General features: G+C 40.4%; 1 protein-coding gene across 15 annotated transcripts in view; it reads right to left on the bottom strand.

Annotated features, from left to right (window-relative positions):
* Window positions 1–292: 292 nt before the first annotated feature.
* Window positions 293–20,335, bottom strand: part of XPO4 (exportin 4) — a 105,532-nt gene continuing 85,489 nt past the window's right edge. For 11 of the 15 annotated variants that reach the window (XM_065532928.2, XM_074021628.1, XM_065532927.2 and 8 more), the window contains 9 exons: window positions 19,688–19,857; window positions 18,719–18,893; window positions 15,684–15,977; window positions 15,012–15,192; window positions 11,607–11,725; window positions 9,981–10,111; window positions 8,993–9,110; window positions 8,481–8,573; window positions 293–5,077 (listed from right to left, as the gene is read on the bottom strand). In XM_065532928.2, the coding sequence (XP_065389000.1) occupies window positions 4,880–5,077; window positions 8,481–8,573; window positions 8,993–9,110; window positions 9,981–10,111; window positions 11,607–11,725; window positions 15,012–15,192; window positions 15,684–15,977; window positions 18,719–18,893; window positions 19,688–19,857 (1,479 nt within the window). In that variant the 3' untranslated portion in view covers window positions 293–4,879. Of the gene's footprint in view, window positions 5,078–8,480; window positions 8,574–8,992; window positions 9,111–9,980; window positions 10,112–11,257; window positions 11,402–11,606; window positions 11,726–15,011; window positions 15,193–15,683; window positions 15,978–18,718; window positions 18,894–19,687; window positions 19,858–20,335 lie in introns of those variants that run through there. The other 4 variants (XR_001486249.4, XR_012426705.1, XR_012426706.1 and 1 more) reach the window with 3 other exon arrangements.

The raw sequence follows: 20,335 nt of genomic DNA, 5'->3' as shown, positions 1-20,335 counted from the left end.
ATGAACAAATCACACATGGTCAAAACAAAAATGTAATAAAAATATTTAGTGACAAGACACATTTTAACTCCCATTTATGAATTTTAAAAATACAAATAAAATTTTATCAACCTGATATTCAGCCTATAACTGGCTCAATACATAGCCTTAATTTATTTCCTAAAACCATATTGCAGCATCTTCTGAAAAACTAAATGCAACTTTATACCTTCATTAGTTATGTTAATAGAGGTAAATATTTAAATAGTACACTCATCCCTGGGTCTTTAAAAAAAACTGAAAAGTCTTAGTGTAAGTTTAAAATTTTAATATTTATAAATTTAAAAAATTTTACACGTGCTGAGTGGTAGCAGTGCTAACATTTTTGTGACCATTAAACCACAAACTCACTGCATAGAGCTTCTTTCTTTGTACAGAGAATCAAATCACAATACCAGCATTTGCAATCTGTAATAATTTCATGTGGTAAAAGACACCACACCAGGAAGCCTGGGCTCAGAAAACACTTGAGGTCAGATCCCCAGTAGGTACATAGTGCAGATGCAGTATGTAATTTCAGGCTAGGAAAATTAGCTACTAGTATGTATCTGACAGTTCCTAATAGCTAAGAGGCCTAAGAATGCAGACTGGGGGGAAGAAAACAAAACCAAAACCAAAACCAAAATCAAAAAAAAAAAAAAACAAAAAAAACCACCTCTCCAATTGCTGGGAGGGCCTGGGAACAGGGAAAGATCCAACCGCAGCGGGAGAGGAGGGTAACGATGTGAGCTTCACGCGGGTAATGGGCAAGCCACACCACCCAACTCTGAGGAGGGAACTGCCACAGCCGACCTCAGCATTCCGGTCTTTACTAAGACTTCCCCACAGAGCACTACAGCAGGAAACCGATTCTTCATTCATTCCCTTAAAACAGAATGAATGCCCAGTATGAAACTTCTATTTTTATTGAACCAAACATATTCTTTGGTTAACTATGTCATGGGTTCCCACTGTAATCAACCAAGCATACTTCACATATTTTATATCTAAATGAAAATATGCTTAAAATTCAGCCGGAACCATGGCACTTCACATCAATGTGAGCTCAGCAATATGCCTAATTTGGACATTTTAATTTTAGAAAACCAATTTTTAAAAATTCTTAAATGCAGTGTTTTCAGAACATAGTTACCAAGTCGGAGAATAACCACTTACATTTAAAAAACAGTTTAACACATTATAATATCCTCAAATCAACAATGTTGTTTTGTGGGAAAGCTTACAGAAAATTATAATGTTAAACCTCATAGCCAAATCAGTTCCTCATTCTCTGGTTTTAAAAAACACAAACAAACCTTAAGAAGTCCTGAGGTTCCTTCTGACTTAAAAGGTTAATGTTTTATTCAGGAACCAATAACTCCTCATCAAAGACAGCTAACTCAGTAAGGTCTACTGACAACCACCTCTAACAACAGAGGTGGCACACAGATAAAAATTGTAACAGAGAAAAGTATTATTTCAGGGTTCAGAATGATGCTGTATATTAGGAGACTCAAACTTGTAATCCTTGAAACTGACAGCTAGTTCCCTTCAATACTTGAGGGGTTCATAGAAGTATTAACAGAAATGGGAAACATGGTGATATTACAACTATAAAGACTTGACATTTTTGGTAAAAGAGAAAGTTCAAAGACAGTTAAGGGGAGTGTTAAATAATGCTGACTGGGGGGAAATTGTATAGATACTTGCTTTTCAAATGAAAATCGTGGACAAGTAGTAGTAACCATCTCATCTGAACAGAGTAATGTAAATAATTAGATACACAGTTTACGATGAAATAAGACTAAATTCTTAAAATTAGTTTGAAAAAACCCTGCAGTTTGTTTACATTAAATGTCACACTTTACACCAGACAAAAACTCAATGCAGTGATGTTAACATGGGACTGTGTTCTAACAGAGGTGGCCAGCCTGTAAGACCCAAATAACGGTGTTGGAAAGGACACTGTCAAATACTGTCAGGTAGTTTTGCTACTGAGGCAGCCACCCATCCAGCACAAGGACCATGAAAGCAAATCAATCCTTTTAACAAAACAAGAACACAGTTACAGGTGCTACGACAGTAACAGACTGTGAAAGTACAAAGTCTTTCGTGATTGTGCCTTGGGAAATAAATGGGTCAAGGAAAATGAGAAACAAAGGATGTATGGAAAACTAGAGGTTAAAGGATACTATACGAACAACAGAAATTTTATAAAACAAAAATCTAAAAATGAAATACTTGACAGTATCCCTTTGACATATATAAAAGAGGGTACAAATAATGTTTTTGTTTTAAAAAATGTTTTAACAACAGTCAGTTTTAACAGAAAAAAAAAAATCAACTGACTAGAATTAAGCCGGTGTTCTTGAGACCCACTGGGCCAAGAGCATTAAAACAAAACAAGACAGGAGAAGTTAATAAACATGCTAAAGACAAAACTGGACAAAATAAAACACAAAGTGAACAAGCATCCAATCAGGCAAACACGCACACAACCACTCTGAAAAGGTCTAGCCGTTGCAACTCAGTGGCATCCCCATCACCTAAAAAATGGTAGTGGCTTCTCCTCACCCCAGTGTGCCAACATTCAACATTCTGGTGATCTCGTAAGTATTATTTGGTCCAATCTGAGGAAGGTCTTTTTAAACTAAAACTAGTCTAATGAAATTAGACCTCAGGAATATGGAGGTGAGATTTTCTATTTTCAGTACGGTAATAGGATCTGGGCAAATTCTGCAAATATGTCGCCATCTGGATAAAAGTTGTTAAATATAGATGCCTTTTTACTTACCGAGGCATTCCTTTCCCACTCATCTTTATTTTTAATAACTTGATTATAGTTTTGTCATGGCGCGTGGACCTGTCCAGTCAATTGTGTGTTTCAGTGCCCTTTGGTAAAGAGACTGTACTTAGCACACACAGATACACATAATTCACAGCAGCTGAGAAAGCCGGAGGGCGCTGGAACACACAACACCAAGAACAATGCAGAACAGATTACTGCTGCATGTCACTTCAGGTTTTTTAAGGGAAAAAAAAAACACCAAAAAATAAATGCATCAAAGTATTTTTTAAAATACAGAAACGTGTACTTCAGGATGACTGGTATTAGTTTCCTTCCTAGCAGTCTTTTCAAGATGTTTTTGCTTCCCCTTAATTGTGACTCAATGGTGATCAAATTGAGAGAAATGTAAGTTATGGCCCAAGGCCCTGCATTCACATCTACCTAACATCACATGCACAGGTTGGATGTAATTTAGATGCTCCAGTTTTGTTAACTGTTAATAACACAGAATTATACAAAGTTTTGCACAGTATCACATGTAATGACATATATGCTATATGCAATCAGGTAGAAAAACTGTATTTGCAGAATGGTGTAGCAGATAGGTGTCAGGAACATGGTGGAAGCAGAGTTTCATGAGTGCACCTGTGCCAGAGTCCTCTACCTGTCACTGTGTTGTGAAAGTATTGCAATGAGTGGAGTTTCATATGCCTGCTGTGTATAAATTAGCTTTTATTTCCACAATGTAAGCTGGCACACTGAATTAGGGGAGCATGGCAGCTGTATAAAAATCCTGATTAAAAGATCTAACTAGAGGATCTAAAGTGAATTTTTAATCTCTGAAATTAAATTCACTGGCTCCCGTGACTGGAGAAGAATTATTGCCCCTAATGCCCCAACGTGCAATAGTCTGTGTGAATCAGTAATTCACATCCTTTAAAATAATTATTGCTTAAGCAAGCCATTTAGAATAGATACGGGCTATGTGGCTGGATAGAAACACACTCAAAAAGTTAGACTAGACGGGAACAAGCCTTTCATTTCACTGATAAATCTACATAAATACACGATCGAAAGGGGCAACAGGTTCATAGCAGCTAACACCCTAAACCAACTCTGAAGCATCAAGACGTGGTTTCTTACTAAAACAAATCAGCTGTTTTTGTACTTTCCTCTTAAAATTAAGGCAATGAAATGGCTACAGTTCCTAAGGTTATTTTTATAGAACAAAAATATACATGTATTTTCCTCCTCAAGTTCAGGCATCAGAGTATGATTAGTGACTTGTATTACACAAAACCTGCAACGCTGGATTGATGTAAGAGAGACAGAGAGAAAAGAAAGAGAGAGAGACAGAAAGCAAGAAAAGCAAGCAAGCAAGAAAGCAAGCTAAGAAACAGCCAACAAACCCCTGGTGATGTCTCCCCTTCCTGCTGAATTATAAACCCAATCATCAAAGGGAGGAAAAGCTAGAAAGCGTAAAACCTCTGAAGAGTTTTCAATGTCTCTTTCATTGATTCAAAACTTTTGGGGTGACGGGAAGGAGAAGCTTATTAACATGAAGACTCCTGGGCCCAGCAACCAGACATTAAGACTCTGAAGGTCTACAGATGGCGCTGGGCCTAAGAATCTACCTTTTCACCAGCTCCTCAAGTGACGCAGGCGATCTATGGAGATGTTGAGAAACACTGCCTAGCATATATCCATTTCATATTTAATGACAAAAATTCTAAACTTTGGCTAGCCACCTAGGTTAAAAGGAAAAAGGCACTGCATATGTATTTCGTGGTGCCCATATCTGTTTGCACATATATGGAATTTCATTTTGAAAATTTTAAATCATCATTCAAAATCTAAAAGACATATGTATGACAGATTGTGGCTAACACTTAACAGCAGAAGCTGATGCCAAGTTGACCTCTCCCGTTTCACTGTATTACATACATATCAAAGTTTCAGGCTCTCCAAAATCCAAAATGGCCAAATGAACTGAGGAATAGGACAAGACTCAAGTCAACTTTCAGCAATTCAGTGCACTTTGCAGAAAGGATCTAAAGCGTGAAGTTACGCTGTTTATTTTACACAAAGGAGGCCACCGACATTTGCCATAAATTCTTCTAAACTCTTTAAGAAGGCCATCTTCTGCTTCCGGTCCAGCGTGGGAGGAGTGCTGCTTGCAGTGAGCTTGTTGAAGGCATCTGCTAATCTCTGGTAAATAACTGGGTCTTGCTGACTTGACAGTAATGTTTCGACCAGTTCAGAATATTCAGCCTATTGAAGAGACAAAGGAAACACAAGTATCCTCCTTAGAATATCATACAAGTAGATCGTATCAGTTACTGGACTGTGGGGTTCCAAAAGGCAGGGGCACATTTTAAGAGCTAACATGTAGAGTAATTCAGCATTTAAGTACTACTGTTTGAAAATCTTTTACACGAATTAATTCATCTATCATTTACAACAATGCTTTCAGACAGGTACTGTTTCTATTCCTATTCCAGAGGTGAAAGTTTCAACACTCAGTGAGGTGAAGTGATATGGCCCAGATCAAGCAAGAGTCCAGGCAAGGTAGCCCCAAGACCCACGTGATAAATAACTTTGTTGTGCTGCTTCTTCAAAGCACATTATTCCTATTTATTTTGCATTTTACACATAATCTAAGTCTGCAATAGTTCCGCAGAGGTTAATAGAGATATATTGTACACCCAGTTCTGAGTAATCTAAGTCTGCAGTAGTTCCGCAGAGGTTAATAGAGATATATTGTACACCCAGTTCTGAGTAATCTAAGTCTGCAGTAGTTCCGCAGAGGTTAATAGGGATATATTGTACACCCAGTTCTGAGGACAGCAGTGTGCACAAAGACAGGACAGGCAGGAGCCTTTTGGGAGGAGGGGGCGGAGAAATATTCCAGCACCTTCTCCAAGTGGAGCAGGGCACTCTGAAAGCTCCAAACCGGCATTGTGCCCAGCCGCTCTTAGAGAAAGGGCAGGAAAAGGACTTTAGTAAATATAGGAATATGGGAAATTTTCTATTTTTAATAGTCTATTATAAAAGCTTATAAAGGAAAGTGGAAGAAGGTTTAGGCGGAAGGGAAATTCAACCAGGACAGAGGTAAGCTCTCAAAAAATGCTGGCCTGGAGGCCGGGCGCCATGGCTCACACCTGTAATCCTAGCACTTTGGGGGGCCCAGGCGGGCGGATCACGAGGTCAGGAGATAGAGACCATCCTGGCTAACACGGTGAAACCCCGTCTCTACTAAAAATGAAAAAAAAATGAGCCAGGCGTGATGGTGGGCACCTGTAGTCCCAGTTACTCGGGAGGCTGAGGCAGGAGAATGGCGGGAATGCGGGAGGCGGAGCTCGCAATGAGCGGACATCGCACGACTGCACTCCAGCCTGGGTGACAAAGTGAGACTCTGTCTCAAAAAAAAAAAAAGAAAGCTGGCCTGGCCAGACATAGTGGCTCAGGCCTTTAATGCTAGCACTTTGGGAGGCTGAGGAGGGAGGACTGTTTGAGCCCAGGAATTTGAGACCAGCCTGGGCAACACCGTGAGATCCCACCTCTAAAAAACATTTAAAACTTAGGCAGTTGTGGTGGTGCACAGCTGTAGTCCCAGCTACCTGGGAGGCTGAGGTGGGAGGATCGCTTGAGCCCAGGAGGTTGAGGCTGCAGTGAGCCGTGACTGCTCCACTGCACTCCAGCCTGGGCAACAGAGTGAGATCCTGTCTCACTGCAACCTCTGCTTCCTGGGTTCAAGTGATCGTCCCACCTCAGCCTCCCAAGAGTCTGGGACTACAGGCATGCACCACCATGCCTGGCTCATTTTTGTAATTTTAGTAGAGACGGGGTTCTGCAATGTTAAGCAGGCTGGTCTCAAGCTCCCGGCCTCAATCGATCCACACACCTTAGTCTCCCAAAGTGCAAAAATTACAGGCATGAGCCACTGCGCCTGGCATGCTGTAATTTTTCACTGGCTTATTGGGCTATCATGATAGACCAAAATGGTGAAACCAAACGTTAATTACATTTGGAAAAGAAGGGTAAGGTGCAGCATCCCAATCCCCAACCATGGAGCCCGAGCGGCGCCCTGACTGCCCTATCCAAGGGACAGTCCTGTTCACAGGCGACCAAGTATAATCTCCTATCATTTCCCTACTCACAAGAAATGGCAGAGGTGGCAAGGCGTGGGGCTCACACCTGTAATCCTAGGCACTTTGGGAGGCCGAGGCGGGTGGATTATTTAAGTTCAGGAGTTCTATACAAGCCTGGGCAACATGGTGAAACTCCGTCTCTACAAAAAATAAGCTAGGTGTGGTGGTGCACACCTGTAGTCCCAGCTACTTGGGGAGCTGAGGCAGGAGGATCGCTTGAGGCCAGGAGGCCGAGGCTGGAGTGAGCAGTAATTGCACCAGCGCACTCCAGCCTGGGTAATAAAGTGTCTCAAAAAAAAAAAAAAAAAAGCGAGATAGTAGAGCCTCTGGGGCCAGGCAGCAGGTTTCATACTGGCCATTCCTAAAACCTGCTCTTTTCTACAGTGTGCAAATATGTTAAAATGGAAGGGGAGGGGAGGGGAGGGAGGAAGGGACAGAGGGTGGAAGCGGGGGGAGGAAAGGAGGGAGGGTGGGAGAAAGGGAAGGAAGGGAGGGAGGGAGGAAGAAAGGAAAGAAAAAGAAAGAGATAAAAGAAAAGAAAAGAGAGAGAAAGAAAAAAGAAAAAAAGAAAAGAAGGAGGGAGAGAGGATCAGAATGTAATAGTTTAAATATATGCAGACAAGAAGACTACCTTGCTAGTAAGCAACAAGTATATCAAATGACAGAGAAAGGGCACAGATTTGAGAGGGGGCACCACCTGCAGAAAGTGGCAGCCTACGGCAGAGAGCAAGAAATAAAGCCCCAGAGCACCTTCAGCTTGGGGCACAGATGTTACGGGAAATCTAGAGAAAGGAGGTCTTTAAAATAGTGTGGAAGACCTCCTCTAAACCCTTTTTAAAGATGGAAATAAAATGCCATAGCTTCTTGGCCATGCTGGGAGGTATATATATACACATATATGTGTGTGTATATATATGCGTGTATATATATATATGCATGGGAGAGGAAAATGGGAAACTGAGGCAGCAAAATATTCAATATGGTCCTTTTCATAAATTTCACAGGCACCTATTCTATCGGAAGCGGGGAGACAGGGAAGCTAGCCTAACTCTTCTATTAACCCCATTATCAGTGATGCTTCAGTCTTTAAAAGATCAACAAAATGAAATAATATACTGTTTTCTACAATATGCAGTAAAATACTGTCTTCCATACTGTCTGAAGGCAGACTCTTCTTTGTCTGCCATCTTGTTTCTCTTACAAAACCATGAGTTCTTCACATACCCATTATGTATTCGTCATTCCTAGCACAGGCTTTGGGGCAGTGACCATTACAAAAGATGGTTCATAATGGTGGAGGACAAAAAATAAATGCTTTGAACTGTCAAACAGCTGTCAGATAAACACCAGCTGACATGGGAAAGCTAATAAAGAAGCTAAGAAATATTGCCTCACTGAAACAGAACTGAGGCACTGAGTCACAGATCCTATAAGAAAGGGGGGATTAATGACCCACCATCTATCTCCACAATTTCTTTGCAAAACAGAATGAGAAGAGTCCCCTGAGAAGGGGTGTCCAGTACCTGGTGCAAACACACCAACGTGTAGAAAGCTTCACCAGCCGCGGTGGTCATCTCTGTGTTGTGCTTTTGCAAAACCAGCATATCAAAAACCAGCTGAAATTACATTAAGACTTCTAAATAAAAACACAGGATGATCATATATCCTCCCGTCCCTCCCCAGTCCAAAAAAGAAAAAGAGAGGGTTGGTTGTTATTCTATTTATTAAATCAATCTGAAATTTTCCTTAATGTTTAAAAAAAAAAAAAAAGATACTGCAACTTGCTGTGGTATGTGAATAATCAACAATATCAAATTCCCTCAATATTTACCATATCAATCTTCAAGAACACAAAAAACAGTGGATGAGAATGTGTCCATGAAGAGTTGATCTCCAGGAAATAACAGTGAACAGGAAGTCATGGTTTCCTCGCCCCCGCAAGAATGGAAGCATTTCCTCATTTGAATGCAGAATTCTGTGTACCCACCATACTTTTGAAAGTGGATGATTTTCTGACCTACCACAGACGTCTTACCTTCAGAAAGTGCCGTGTTGCTAGAAAAAGTGGTGAGTCTGTTTCTTGTGCTTTTGCACACTGTTCGGCTAACGGTGTCAGGGCCTCCAGGCAGAGCTGGCAAACCTCCGAACTCATTCTGATCATGAAGGTCAAAGAACAAACTCGATTGGATAGATTCGATTTATAAAAGATAAAAAAAATTATAGCTAGTGTTAAACGGATGAGTGTTTCTAGAAATGAATACAGACACACAAGCAGACTCCTGGGCAATATCTTCACTGAGTTATACAAGGAAAGATTTCCAGTGTTCTTCAGATCGCCTGTAAGGGTTCTGGGTTTGAGCCTGGTGATGTATAGCTTGTTTCAGTTTATGATACATACAACTTATTAAAAAGTCGTATTATTCTCTACAATCACAGCTACGACCAGAGACCCAGCTCAACATTACTAATGGGACCCTGATGAAGGGGTAACTCTGGAACCAGGACCGAATGCCTCAGAGATCTGTGAAAGGACAGGACGAGGCAAACTAACGAAAGAAACAGAGCAGTTACAGAAGTGACCGGTTTTTGTTTTTTGGTTTTTTTTTTTTTTGAGACAGAGTTTCGCTCCTGTTGCCCAGGCTGGAGTGCAATCGCGCAATCTCGGCTCACTGCAACCTCCACCTCCCAGGTTCAAGCAATTCTCCTGCCTCAGCCTCCCGAGTGGCTGGGACTACAGGCGCACACCACCACGCCCAGCTAATTTTTTGTATTTTTGTAGAGATGGGGTTTCACTATGTTGGCCAGGCTGGTCTCGAACTCCTGATCTCAGGTGATCCACCCGCCTTGGCCTCCCAAAGTGCTGGAATTACAGGTGTGAGCCACCGCGCCTGGCCCAGGGTTTTTCAAGAAATAAAATTGAACCACAAAAGAAAAACGAAAAATGTAAACTTAAAACACTTTTCTTTAAAGGAAGACCTTTTCCCCCACGTGACAAGTAACAATGATGTTCATTTAAAGGATATGATGTCATTCCTAATTCTAGGGAGTACATCAGACTTTTAAACAGATCCTCAGGAAGCTGTGGTATTTTTTCAGGAAAAATCTCACAAATAAATGTGATTAGTTTGTAGTATTGATTACAAAGGGTTGGAAACTGAAAAAGAAATATTAAATTATTTGGATGCTCATTAGTATCCAATTTTTATTTTCATCAATGCAATAAAGTAACTGACAAGCTTCTAAATATAATGATTTCTTTAAAACATGTACAAGATATAGAAAACATAAAGACCAAACTAAATGTAAAAACAGGTACAAATAAAGGGCATAGTTTAGTAACTACTATGAAACAAAGTAATAGTCTAAACAACGATCTTCTAGATAGTTAATAAAAGCTAAGGTCAATTTCAGATACTCTATGTTTACCCTGAAAAAGTAAACAAGGCAGCCAGATTTAAAATTATTAAACAACTTGGGAGTAAAACCGTTTTGTAAATGTATTTCCATTCAAGCATGTTGAAAAAATTCAAGAAGGTTAATACAAATTGTAAAGACTATGCACAGAGCAGAATATTCGGTCTTTACGCTTCCAAAAACATTCTTCCAGTTGTACTACCCTAGAGAACTGAGGTAAAAGTAGGTAATATGGTTTAACCACACTGAAGAAAAATACACACTTAAATGTTTACTGGCTTGTTTAAACAAACCCTACATGCAAATCAATATGAAGAGTTGACTAAACTTCCTCATCCTACTGGCTGGCTGCCGCGTGAATACCATGGATCATCAGCGTTGTTTCCAAGAGTCAGAGACGTTCTCGAGGAGGGAAGCACACGGTTCGACCCTGCTGTGCTGGCAACTGACAGGACCCATTCTTCTCGTACGTACTCACCTTCCGGACACTTCTCAGCCTCTACTCTCTTACTTCCTCCTACTCTCCTCCCTTGTCTTTATCTCGTGTGTGTGTGCACGCACACAGGCACATACACAAAGTCCTGCTTTCCTTTCCACCCGTGTCCTCATCCCCACCCTTATCCTGCTATGAGAACTCATGACAAGAGACCTCCCTCTAGGGTACTTAGGGATGGTAGAAAAACGGTGCCCCACCACCACCACACCCTCAATATTAACTGGCAAAACCAAGGCATAACGTAGTCAGAACGTGCAAAAACTTTAAAACAGCATCAGTCTTGGATGCTTACCATCCCATTTTTACATGGTGCCCCTTGGAAAATGCCTTCCTTTGCTCAATCCTTTAACCTGAGAATGATGTTCAGAAAGTATCAGAGGAAAACACTGAAACTTTTAACTTACTTTATTCCCTTAGTGACAAATTATGAGGTAATCAAAACTGCTAACAGAATGTCGTTTCTAAAAGGACAGGCTTCTTTCTGTAGCACTCCCTGACAAAACGAGTCACTAATGTGTGGGTGCCTGCAGGACTCTGGGGCAGAAACAGAGACTGAGTAAGGGCCCATGTTACTGAGAAGCACGCACAAGTAACCATTAATGAAAATGCAAAAACTGCATCTTCATGTGCATTTAACAGATACAACTGCTTAATTAAATCACAGACATATTCTTGTCTAAAGTATCTTTGAACTTCAATTACATATAGTTGTATGTTGACATTCAATTTCATTGATTACCTTCAAGAGATCCTGTGACATCAAGGGCAGAATTAGGTTTACTCCGTACAACACAACATCCGCTGCTGACACAGATCTGTTTGCTGCTTGACCTGGCTCATGTCCTCTAAACACTTCATCTATTAAAATAAAAGGATGCAGGCTTATGGTGGTAACATCGATAAATCTTCCAAGTGTGTATTCTACCTTTATGAAAATAAACTCACCCCTAGAGGCTAAATAAATCAATGAGTGAATAACAGAGAATCTGATCTCGTCCTGCCCGGTCTCTGGCGAGCAGATGCAGGGGACAGCACACCCAGGGGTGAAAAAAAGGATCTGAGACCCCAGCCCTGTGTCATCCTTTTGAGTTTTATTAGGGGATATGAGTACTTGATACGGAAGTATTGGGGAGGTTAAGAGCAAGGGACAGTCTAGAAATAAAACTAATGCTTAATCAATGTTTTGAAATATAAAATCTACTGGCATAGTAGCCATAATATGAGTTAAACAATTTCTATAGAAATATCCATTTGATTTCAAGTGTGTATAATATTTCTAAGCTTAAAAGGAATGCAGGAAATATAGAAATTAAAATGTTACATAAAAAAGAAAGTAATTTAAAAAAGGACAACCAATATGACAAAGGTTATCGTTCTTAATACATATGACTTATATCTAAATTAATGAGAATACTAAGACTTAAACAGACAAATTAACATCTCTAAACAAACATTTATCAAAGTCTTGACTCTAAAGGAAAACAGTCCATTCCAACTATTAATCAAGCAATACAAATGTTAAAAAGATACTACTTCTGATTCATTAAAAATAATTCGTAAAAATGATAACATTTCATTGCTGGTAAGGATAAAATGTGGTTAACCTCAAAAGCAATATATTAAGACCATTTTGAGCATTCTATCTATTAAGGATATAATCAGAAATTCAGACAGCCTTGTCCACAGAAATGATCAGTGCATCACCATTTATAAGTGTAAAAAGGTAAATATTCCAGATGTCCAATATTAGGAAACAGGTTAAATTCCAAAATGTGGAATGCCACATAACCATTAAAAATATCATCACAGATTCTAATGACAAGGGAAAGGTTAACACTACATTAAACAAAACGACAGAATATAAAATTGAATTTAGTTCACAGCTTGCCAGGAGTAAAAGCAAAACAAAAGCAAGCTTGTATTTAGAGCATGATCACAAAGAAAACTGAACAAAAATAACCAAAAAAGAAATTCCTAAAATGGAATGTACAATTGACTCTGGATGGTGTCCAAAAGTAAGCATGATTTTTCTGTCTCTATATTTACAATTTTTTTCTATTAAGGGCATATTTCTTACAACAACAACAACAAAAAGATCCAATGAGGGGTATGTGTCTACTTAAAATCCACTTGTTAAGCCTAATGCTGAACTTCTCCCCTGGAATCCGAAAATAAGACAAATCTGGTAGTATGTCAGAAACAACTAGGAAATGTAGTCAAAATATAGATTTCTAGAGTTAATAGGTCTGAGGTGGGGCCTGAGTGGGGGCATAGAATAAGAATCCAAGAAAATGGTTATACTATGTCTAGAAATGAAAACTTTGAAACAATGAGCTGATTTATGATACACAGGGTAATCATGACAGTAAATCACCTAAACATACACATGTTTTATCTCTGGGTCTTAACATTGAGTTACAGATTCCTCTGGGTACAAGGTTCTTAGCCTGGGGTCCTGACACACCTGGAAAATTTATAGAAGGTTTCCAAGAGTCCATGAACCAACTAATACTGTATTAGTAAGAGGTTAAGAATGCTGGGCACAGTGGCTCACACCTGTAATTCCAGCACTTTGCGAGGCTGAAGTGGGAGAATCATTTGAGCCTGAGGCTGAGGCTGCAAAGAGCTATGATCACGGCACTACACTCTAGCCTGGATGACAGAGGGAGACCCTGCCTCTCAAACAACAACAAGGAAAAAAAAGAAAAAGTTAAGAACTCCTGGATTAAGCAGAAATGACCTGAAGAAAGTTAGAAAACTTGGGTGAGAGGCTGGGCCTAAAAACAGACCAGAAAGAATTCACTGAGGAAAAGTGAACTTGTACAGTGCTTTTCAGACTATCTCACCTTGGTACCCCTAGTTAACTGCAAAAAAATAAATAAATAAACAGTAAACCTTCTACACTGTGAAGTTGATGGTACCTAGCTCAGGGCAGATACTGGAAAAACCATGGCCCAAGAATAAAAAAATGAAAAAGAAAAAAAAAAAAAAAAACCATGGGCCAGTGAATAAGGAATATGAAAAAAAAAAGGAAACAGAACAATCAAGGATTGGGATAAAAAAGTGGGTATTATAGCACCCAACTTAGAATCTTACAAGGAAGGAGCCAAAAATATCCACCACCCTACATGTCTGCACAACATGTAACAGGAGAGGCCAGATATGACTCATTTTTCTCTTATGAAACAGGATCCATTTTGTTTGAAGGCAAGGTGGGCAGTGGGATAGGAGGGGAGTGAACTCTACAGCACTGAAAACTACACAAATATATGAGGTTTAAATTACTGATCCGGGTCTTGCCTGTAACAGCAACTATCTTTTACCTACTGATTGTGAGACACAATGCTAGGCACCAAAGACACTTGACAGCTGATCCTTCAAACACGCTGAAAGGTATTTATGATGATACCCATTTGACCAGCTAGTAGAGGCACAGGCAGGCGAATCCACTCCCCCATCATACTGTAGCTGAGACACTAGGCTAGGTCTTCAAAGTGTGGGCTGTGAACTCCAGAGAGCAGTGCTTCCCATCCCAACAGGGCTTTCCAAGCCGCACTCCGGAAAGTGCTAGGGTTTGCCGGGGTGGCCACCTTGGGGGACGTGGGAAGAGACTGGCATCTGGAGTTATAGGCTGGGATTTGAATCCCGGTCCTGGTTAAGTATCTGTGGCCAAGTGACTTAAGCTCTCTGTGCCTCTGTTTCCTCATCTATAAAGTGAGAATAACACGGGACTGACTCCACACCATTGTGAAAGGTAAGAATAGTGCTTGGCATTTAGTAAGATCTGAAGGAATGAGAGATACTATTTCCATTATTCTCACAAGAGGAAAGCCAAGCAAGAGGGCCGCTGGCCCCACCCTCGCTTGGACCACAGAGATCTCCTTTCCTTTATTCCACAAATTGAACGTCAAGAGGGCCGCTGGCCCCACCCTCGCTTCGACCACAGAGATCGCCTTTCCTTTATTCCACAAATTGAACGTCAAGAGAGCCGCTGGTCCCACCCTCGCTTTGACCACAGAGATCTCCTTTCCTTTATTCCACAAATCGAACGTCCTCATGAGGTGTCTCTTACAGAAAACAATCCTTTGCTTTAATAAAAAGGAGGGTAACAACAAAGTTTAAAAACCATCACGTTACATTTTACCTGTATCACTGAAATCTATGAATTCTTTGGACAGCAGGTTAGTAAGAAGCTCCATAATGAGAAGCAGGTCTTGGTATTGCTCTTCTTCCGCTGTAACATCTATTCTTTGCCGCCCTAAATTATTCTTGGAATATACTTGCAACAAAGTAAGGCAGGCTTCATATAAGTTCATAGCTTTGGACTGCAAAAAAAAAATGCACAAATTATGCTACTTGGTAGAATCTATTTGAGAAACAAACACTGATATATTTCTTTATATCTGAGTTCCAAGAGTAGCAATAATTCTTGCTTTAAACTACATTAAAACAATAATAATTTCTAAAAAGCATATATTAATATATTATTTTAAAAATTTTACCCCTTTTCTAACAAAATTTTAGGACAAAAATTTATATTCAGGTGCAGCAAACCACCAGGGCACACATATACCTATGTAACAAATCTGAACGTTCTGCACATGTATCCTGTTTCTTTTTAGAAGATTTAAAAAAAAAAGAATTTATATTCACTCAACATGACTTTCTCTGAATTATAAGTTCTTTTTGAAAATCTTCTGAAGGAATAAAAATATTCTTTAAGATAATACTAATCAAATTTGAAGTAAAGATCTATTATTTTATTACAGCTTTAAAGAGTTTTAATCCTGAAGGGATAAAATGAGAAAGTGCTTACCTCTCCAAGATAGCATATCTGTTTATGTGCAACTTCAACAAAAACTTCTATAATGAGATTGACAGTCTCTGGGGTATTCTTGTAAACTTCCATCAACCCAATGCAATTGGTAAGGAAGTCCATTAAAAAATTAAACAGGATTGCTACGTTGTCAATCTGGGTAGCCTCAGCAATGCCACACAGGGCCTCCAGTGTGGCAGTGATTTCCTGCTTGACTTCCTCTTGCTGACACATCTGCTGGAAGTTTTCTTGGTTTATTACTCTTAAGAATCGCTGCTGAAGTGGCTGAAGAACCTATAAAAATAAACCAGCAATTTTCTTAAAGCTCAGTTCACATGCTTTATTTCCTCTGCTTGGATAAATATTCACTTTCCAAAACATTTCTAATTATTGGAGGCAGGACAAGCACATAAAGAATATCTAAACCAGACTTGACATTCCCCATTTTGAGGGTCATCCTAACTTCCGGCTCATGTGAAGACAGAACACCCAAAGCATGGGACATAACTTTCTCCCTGCCACTCAAAGAATTCTGCCATTTCCCTCCATCTCCTTCCAAGTAATTAGCCAAAAAGGAAAAAACAAAGATAAACTTTATTACAAAACCAGACAGCAAGCCACATTTGGCCTATGGGCTGCAGCCTGCCAACCTCTACAGAGTGAAGCCCAACACAAAGCTCTCGCCTGTTTTTTTTTTCCTTTTTCCTTTACCTAATTCCTCTTGGCACAGAACATAACTTCAGATCATCAGTCCTGCCCTGTATGTAAGAGTACTCATATTCAAGAGGTCAGTATCTTAATTCGACTTAAAGCTGTCCGTATGATAATACAATTGTTTAAAATAAAAATACTTAGTCAGTCTGGTTTCCCCTGGATTTGAAGTCACAAACAACTGCCTAATTCCATTACTATGCCCCTTCTCAAACCCTAAGGGCTCTCTAGACACAAGCACTGCAGGCTGGCAACCTACACACACACTGGCAACTCTTGGTCCTTGATTTAAAGCCTATTAAATAATACACCCGGCCAGGCGTGGTGGCTCCAGCCTGTGGTCCCAGCACTTTGGGAGGCCGAGACGGGTGGATCACGAGGTCAGGAGATCGAGACCATCCTGTCTAACCCGGTGAAACCCTGTTTCTACTAGAAAATACAAAAAACTAGCCGGGCGAGGTGGCGGGCGCCTGTAGTCCCAGCTACTCAGGAGGCTGAGGCAGAAGAATGGCGGGAACCCGGGAGGCGGAGCCTGCAGTGAGCTGAGATCCGGCCACTGCACTCCAGGCTGGGCGACAGAGCGAGACTCCGTCTCAAAAAAAAAAAAAAAAAAAAAAAAAAAAATTAATGTGCCCATGGTTGTTATGGGTCAAACTGTGTCCCTCAAAAACTCATATGTGGAAATCCAAACCCCAGGACATGAACTTATTTGATAATAGAGTTGGCCGGACGTGGTGGCTCACGCCTGTAATCCCAACGTTTTGGAAGGCTGAGGTGGGCGGATTACCTGAGGTCAGGAGACCAGCCTGGCCAACATGGCAAAACCACATCTCTACTAAAAATACAAAAATTAGCCGGGTGTGGTGGTGTGCACCTGTAATCCCACCTACTCGGGAGGCTGAGACAGGAGAATCGCTTGACCCAGGAGGCAGAGGTTGCAGTGAGCCGAGATCACACCGCTGCACTCCAGCCTGAGTGACAGAGCAAGACTCCATCTCACAAAGAAAAAAGAAGAAAATAGGGTTGTCGTAGACGTAATTAGTTCAGGTGAGATCATACCAGAATAGGGTGGACCCCTAATTCAACATAACTGGTACAGAAAGGGGAAGTGTGGATGCACACACACGGCGGAGCACGTGAAGATGAAACATAACTGGTACAGAAAGGGGAAGTGTGGATGCACACACAGTGGGAGCACGTGAAGATGAAACATAACTGGTACAGAAAGGGGAAGTGTGGATGCACACACGGTGGGAGCATGTGAAGATGAAACATAACTGGTACAGAAAGGGGAAGTGTGGATGTACACACACGGCGGGAGCACGTGAAGATGAAACATAACTGGTACAGAAAGGGGAAGTGTGGATGCACACACGGCGGGAGCACGTGAAGATGAAACATAACTGGTACAGAAAGGGGAAGTGTGGATGCACACACATAGCGGGAGCACGTGAAGATGAAGGCAGGGATCAGGGTGATGCATTTACAAATCAAGGAATGCCAAAGACTCCCAGCAAGCTACCAGAGGCTACCGGTTTTCCCATAGAGCCTTCAGAAAGAACAAATCCTGCAGACACCTTATAGCTTGGACTTCCAGCCTCCAGAAGCAGGAGAAAACAAATTTCTATTGTGGTATTTTGATACAACAGCCCTAGGAAATGACTATCATGGTTAATCTGCATTGTATTAGAGACAGGAGAATGTTTCCCTGATCCCTAATGACGGTTTAATAAGCCAGTCCATGCTCTCAACGGAGTTGGGGAAAATGTGCCTACAAGGCAGAACACTCGATGATATTCAGTGTCATCACACACAGGCAGGTACAGACAAATTATAAGATAACGTTTGTAAAACAAGAAGCTTCAACCCATTCATTAGGAGAAAAAAGTATCAGAAAAGCTATGACTGGGCCGGGCACAGTGGCTGCTCACACCTGTAATCCCAGCACTCTGGGAGGCCAAGGCGGGCAGATTGCTTGAGGCCAGGAGTTTGAGACCAGCCTGGCCAACATGGCAAAATCCCGTTTCTACTAAAAATACAAAAATTAGCTGGGTATGGTGGCATGAGTCTGTAGTCCCAGTCACTTGGGAGGCTGAGGCAGGAGAATTGCTTGAACCCGGGAGGTGGAGGCTGCAATAAGCCGAGACTGCACCATTGCACGCCAGCCTGGGCAACGGAGTAAGACCCTGTCTCAAAAATAAAAAAAAAAAGAAAAGCTATGACTGATACGTTTCTGTCTCCAGAGACTCTTTCACGGCAATGCATAGATAAAGGAACTACAGAGTTACACAAAAGGGTGCAATCAAAATAGAAGGCACTGTTACCTCCGTCCAATACTGCTGTTTGGTTTCCGTGTCCATATGTGCAAAACCTCCTAAGACTAGAGCCTTCATCAATGTCCTCTGCACAGGACTTGACAAGAAATTAAGAGGTGGGCTTCGGCTTGCAAACTGCTTAGCTAAGTTCCACCAGTTCTCACACTGAATTACTAAGTTTGCCCTACAGGTAGAAATAACAAAACATAAGATGTATTACTACGTATACACATACACACAAAGAAAACAAAAATAAAAAATAGCTAGATTTAATTACTTTTAAAGCAAAGCACAGTAAGCAGGACAGACTTTGAAGTCACACAGGCTTACATTCAAATGCCACTAGTTGTTTGGCGATGTGAAATTTATTTAACCTCTATCAATCATCACTTCTCTATAATCTGCAAAATACGAATAATAACAGTCTCACGCGGCTGAGACTCATAGAATGATTAAACGAGATACTACCTGTGACGTGCTTAGAAGAGCACATAGTAAATTATAAGAATTCAATAAACCAGCCAATGATAATGGTAATAATAACAATGATATTCCTATACAGTAAGAACAATGAAAACATTTCTAGAATTGTTGTAGAAAGCACCAAAAATTTTACTTTCCAACATTAAATTTTAAATATCAGTATTTAATATTTAAAATGGGGATAAGATGTCTAAAAATTCAAAAGAGCACACTCCACAGAAAAGTGTCCACAACACTGTAAATTACTCATAGGGCTCTGATGCCAAATCCTGAAGGAGTCAATGTAATGCTCAATTATAAGAAGGGAAAGCTCTATTTCCATTTGTAATAATAGTGTGATACGGTTTTTAAAAGGCACTATTCCAAAAACGTAGGCTCTAGCTAGAATTAGGACGGTGTAACCATCTGCCTGTTCAAAGGACTACACCAGGAAGGGAAAAAGAGTTTCCCACCAACACACATACACACACAGTCAGCCTCCAACAATGAGCTAACCTTTCTCTTCTTTCCACCAAAGTGACAAGGAGCTGCACAGTGTCATTTGCAAGGTCCTGCTCACTACTCCAGACCGAGAGGTTACTGATGACTTTTTGTAAGAGGTAGCCAATTATCCACTGAGAACCCTCTGTATCTGCTCCGAATGCTGTGCTGAATGGCAGACTTATCTTAAGAGAGGAAACAAATTTTTTAAGGTAAGCAAGAAAGATCAACTCAAGAAAAAAAAAACAGAGAAAAATCAAACTGAAATCAGTATCTAATCTGAAGTAGTGCTTACTTCACAACAGCTTTACGCAGGTACTCATTTTCACAGGTCAAAAAAAAAGACATCCTCAATCCACTCACATTTTCCAGTGTGATTTTCCTGTCAACTTCTGTTATTCCCATAGTATTAAAAAACTAACATAATATTACACCAAATACAAAAAACATAATCTATTCCCAAATAATAATCTTTATCTTCAATAGTGGTTAAAATAAACTAAATCAAGTGATGTGCTCTAAAACACACATTAAAACAGCATTCCAGTCACGTAATTCTCTTCAACATAGAAAATGTTGAACTGCTCTTAAACAGTTACATTTTGATGAAAAACCCACCAAGAAAAATGTTCCTGCTTCTATAACTGCCATCATCATAAATCC

The sequence above is a fragment of the Macaca fascicularis genome, chromosome 17 (assembly GCF_037993035.2).
Source record: "Macaca fascicularis isolate 582-1 chromosome 17, T2T-MFA8v1.1".
NCBI classification, from domain to species: domain Eukaryota; kingdom Metazoa; phylum Chordata; class Mammalia; order Primates; family Cercopithecidae; genus Macaca; species Macaca fascicularis.
Note: the sequence above shows the minus strand (reverse complement) of the source record. Positions and strands in the feature narration are given on the sequence as shown.